The sequence below is a fragment of the Microtus ochrogaster genome, linkage group LG4, assembly GCF_000317375.1.
Source record: "Microtus ochrogaster isolate Prairie Vole_2 linkage group LG4, MicOch1.0, whole genome shotgun sequence".
Classification (NCBI taxonomy): domain Eukaryota; kingdom Metazoa; phylum Chordata; class Mammalia; order Rodentia; family Cricetidae; genus Microtus; species Microtus ochrogaster.
In genome coordinates, this window is record NC_022030.1 from 22,149,129 (window position 1) to 22,152,977 (window position 3,849).

Sequence of the window (3,849 nt, forward strand, 5' to 3'; positions counted from 1 at the left end):
GCCCTGCGCCTGTGCACTGTAGTGTCTTACACTCACCTTCGCCCTGCGCCTGTGCACTGTAGTGTCTTACACTCACCTTCGCCGTCTCTCCGTGTTCCCTCAGAGGAGCTTCTCCACTCTGAACACCTGGGGCCCAGCGAACTGGAAGCCTCTGTGCCCAGGAGCAGCAGTGAGGACAAGGGTGGGCTTCAGCCTGCGGAATCCAAGGATGGTGAGTGAGCCTGAATATAGAACACCCACCTTTGGGAGTCAAGCCTCATTTCCTTTGCAGTGTTGGAGTCCTTGGCCTGAAGGAAGGAGCTGGTGAGGAACCCAGGGCTCTGTGTGTGTGTGCTGAGCAAGAGTTCTTCCACTCAGGGCTGGCCCCAGCCAGACAGTCTGGGGCTGGAGAGATGGCGCAGTGGTTAAGAGCACCATGAAGTGACTCACAACCATATTTAGTGGGATCTGATGCCCTCATCTGGTGTAGAGGTGTACATGCAGATGGAGCACTCATATACATAAATCAATAAATCTTTAAAAAAACAAACAAGCCGGAGCCAGAGGCAGGCGGATCTCTGAGTTCGAAGCCAGCTTGGTCTACAAGAGCTAGTTCCAGGACAGGCTCCAAAGCTACAGAGAAACCCTGTCTCGAAAAACCAACCAACCAACCAAACAAACAAACAAACAAACAAACAAACAGAAAAGACAGTCTAAGTTGCCTGGGCAGGCCTTGGACTTCTGATCCTACCACTTCAGCTCAGATTATAGGTCATGAGGCCCCACTCAGTTCTTGATTGATACAGGGTCTCACTCTGTAGCTCAGGCTGACCTAGACCTCACTGTTTAGCCTAAGCTGGCCTCAAATTCATGGTCTTGTCTTAGCTTTGCAAGCACTGGAGTTGCAGAAGTGTGCACCATCAGACCCAGCATGCAACCTTCTTTCTAATTCTCCAAGGTCTGGGGTGTCTGTGCCACACGATGGCAGGAAGAAATAAGGAGGGAGAGCTGGGGCTGCAGGGCCTCCGTGGGGTTCTTGGTTCTGGGGGTGGGGTTCTCTACTCTTTCTCTCATGGCCTCCTCTCTTGACCGTTTCTCCCATCATCTTGTCCCCTCCTGCCAGCAGACACCCCAGTGACCCTTCCAAAAGGTAAGTGTCACACGGCAGACACCCCAGCCCTAAATCCCACTGAACCCTAAGCCAGGAAGGGAAAGGACTGTGTACAGCAAAAAGCCCAGTCCTGCTGGGGTGGAGTGTGGTGCCCTTTCTGACCCCTCTGGAGGTGTCTGACCCTCGAGAGTGAGAGGTGACTTGTGCTCGGTAGGGTCCACAGAGCAAGACTCTTCCTCCTCTGGCAAAGAGAAGTTGTCCCCCCTGGAGCAGTATGAGCAAAAGGTGAGTGGGGCCTCGGGCTCCAAAGACAATAAGGGTCTGGGCCCTCGGTGGAGGGAAGGTTCTGGAAGCTCGCTGGGGACGTGGACTCAGTGTACCTTAGGGTACCTCTGGGCCTTGGGGCCATAAATCAGGGTCGGTGACGTCTCCTGCTCCCCCAGGTGAACGCATCTGTCCCAAGGGGTTTTCCCTTCCATGCATCAGATATCCAGCGGGATGAACTGGTAAGAGGACGCTGAACCTTGGGGGAGAGGTCAGAGGTCAGTGTCCAGGCTGTGGCCTTCAATGCTGCCCTGGATCCTGGTGGGCCTTGATGATGATGCTCTTGGTCTCAACGCCTCTCCCCATAGGCACCAGCTGGGACTGGAGTGTCCCGAGAGGCTGTGTCGGGCCTGCTGATCATGGGAGCTGGAGGGGGCTCCCTCATTGTTCTGGCCTTGCTGCTTCTGCGCAAGAAGAAACCCTATGGGACTATCAGCCATGGAGTGGTGGAGGTGAGCAGTGCAGACATCGCGGTGGGGGTAGGAGTAAGCAGTGAACTCGCGCCCTCCCGCAGCGTCCCCTCCCCGCCCCTGTACCCTGAGCCCTCCCTTGGTCCTGTTGCAGGTGGACCCCATGTTGACCCTGGAGGAGCAGCAACTCCGGGAACTTCAGCGGCACGGCTATGAGAACCCCACCTACCGCTTCCTGGAGGAACGACCCTGACCCCGCCCCAGCAGCCTTCAGCTGAGCCCAGACCGCTCCTCTTCCTGGCCCTCAGTCCCAACTCCCAGCCTCCGGTGGGGGAGGGAGATCTTGACAAATTCATTCTTATTTCCCCTTCCCAGTTCCAAATTCCACCCTCTTAGGAATTCCCAGCTGCTACCCTAAAAGGGACCGCCTCACCTTAATTTATTTTATCTTAATTTATTGCTCCTTAAGGTGACCACCACCTGCGTCCCAGTGTATGTCGCTCCCTGGAATTCACCGTCCCATGTTCCTTCACTAACATCCCAATAAAGTCGTCTTCCCCACCACCAGCCGCCCTGCGTTTCTATTGGAGAATCGTTGTTCATCTTTTTCAGCCCAGGCTTTTTTAAACTGGGTGAAGGGTGGGTGTGGTGGCGCACAATTTAGGAGGTGGAGGGAGGACAGATTTCCGTGAGAGTTCCAGGACCCCTGGGATACAGAGAGAGGCTCTGTCTCAGACAAAACAAAACCAAAACCAAACCAAATAAACCTAGTTGAGGGTGCTTTAAATCTGGGTGGGGCCTGTGGGAAGATTACCGCGTAGGGGGGCGGGACCCAGAGGCCTTGGCTGGGCTTTTCCCACGCCGGCAAGGGAGCTTTCCGTGGTTCTGAATGTGTCGCTACTCCAAGTTCAGAGTCGTCAGGGTGGACCATCCGCCTCGCCCCTCCCCCTTCCCTCTTCCTCTTGCTTTTTTTCCTTTCTAAACTTTAAAAAAAGAATGTTGGGGGGAGGGCGAGGAATACGTGCCACGCGGTGTGAGTGGTGGTGAGAGATAACGTGCAGGAATTGCCTTCCACGTGTGGATCCTGGGGACACAACTCAGGTCTTGGGGTTGGAGGCAAGCACCTCCCTCCCCGCCATCCCTCCCCCCCCCCGCGCCGTAAGCCAGCCTATATGGGTTAGGCTTGCCTCGAACTCACAGAGATCTACTTGCCTCTTCCTCCTAAGAGGATATCCCAAGGAGTAGCCGTGCATGCTTGTCATGTACTCTGTCACGAAGCCACACTCTCAGCCCCTGGCAATCCCACACCAGTGTCCCAAAGATAGATATTTAACACCAGCAGCACGTGCTGAGCTCTCACACCCAGCTTGTGACTTGTTAGGATTAGCCCTCGCCAATGCTGTTGTTACCTGTGCCAAGACAGCTGTTAGGAGGCGTCCAGGACTATATGTGGAGGTATTTTAACAGTACCTGATACTTAGCAAGTTTTTGTTCAGTGACTTTTAAAACATTAGGAAGAGAATGGGGCTATAGCTCAGCCTCTCAATGCTTACTCATGCATCGAAGCCCAGAGTTCAACCCTCATTGCTGTATAAAGTGGATATGGCAGAACCTGCCTGTAATCCCAGCACTCAGGAGGCAAAGGATCACAAGTCCAAGGTTAGTGGGTGACAGTGAGAAAAGGTGCTTGCTGCTAAGCCTGATGACCTGAGTTCTATCCCCTCAGAACTACATGGTAGAGAGAGAATCACTCTCACAAACTGGCTTCTAACACTCCCTCTACATGCTCGCACACAAATAAGCAAATACATACATAAATAAATGTAACGGTAAGGTGAAGTTCAGGATGGTGCACGCCTTTGACCCCAGCCCTCGGGAGGCAGAGACAGCAGGAACTCTGTGAGTTCAAGGTCAGCCTGGTCTACAGAGAAAAGTCCAGAACAGCCAGGGCTACACAGAGTCTTTCTCAAACAGAGAGAGAGAGAGAGAGAGAGAGAGAGAGAGAGAGAGAGAGAGAGAGAGAGA

The 3,849-nt window shown here is 53.8% G+C and overlaps 2 protein-coding genes across 2 annotated transcripts in view; one reads left to right on the plus strand and one right to left on the minus strand.

The window, feature by feature from the left end:
* Aplp1 (amyloid beta precursor like protein 1) overlaps positions 1–2,391 on the plus strand; it is a 12,702-nt gene extending 10,311 nt beyond the window's left edge. Inside the window, exons 12-17 of the mRNA XM_026786222.1 lie at positions 104–211; positions 1,103–1,129; positions 1,305–1,375; positions 1,534–1,596; positions 1,723–1,866; positions 1,979–2,391. Coding sequence (XP_026642023.1) covers positions 104–211; positions 1,103–1,129; positions 1,305–1,375; positions 1,534–1,596; positions 1,723–1,866; positions 1,979–2,077 — 512 coding nt within the window. The 3' untranslated portion in view covers positions 2,078–2,391. The remainder of the gene's footprint in view (positions 1–103; positions 212–1,102; positions 1,130–1,304; positions 1,376–1,533; positions 1,597–1,722; positions 1,867–1,978) is intronic.
* LOC113457658 (zinc finger protein 420-like) overlaps positions 1–3,849 on the minus strand; it is a 1,205,902-nt gene that overhangs the window by 933,895 nt on the left and 268,158 nt on the right. The window lies entirely within an intron of this gene.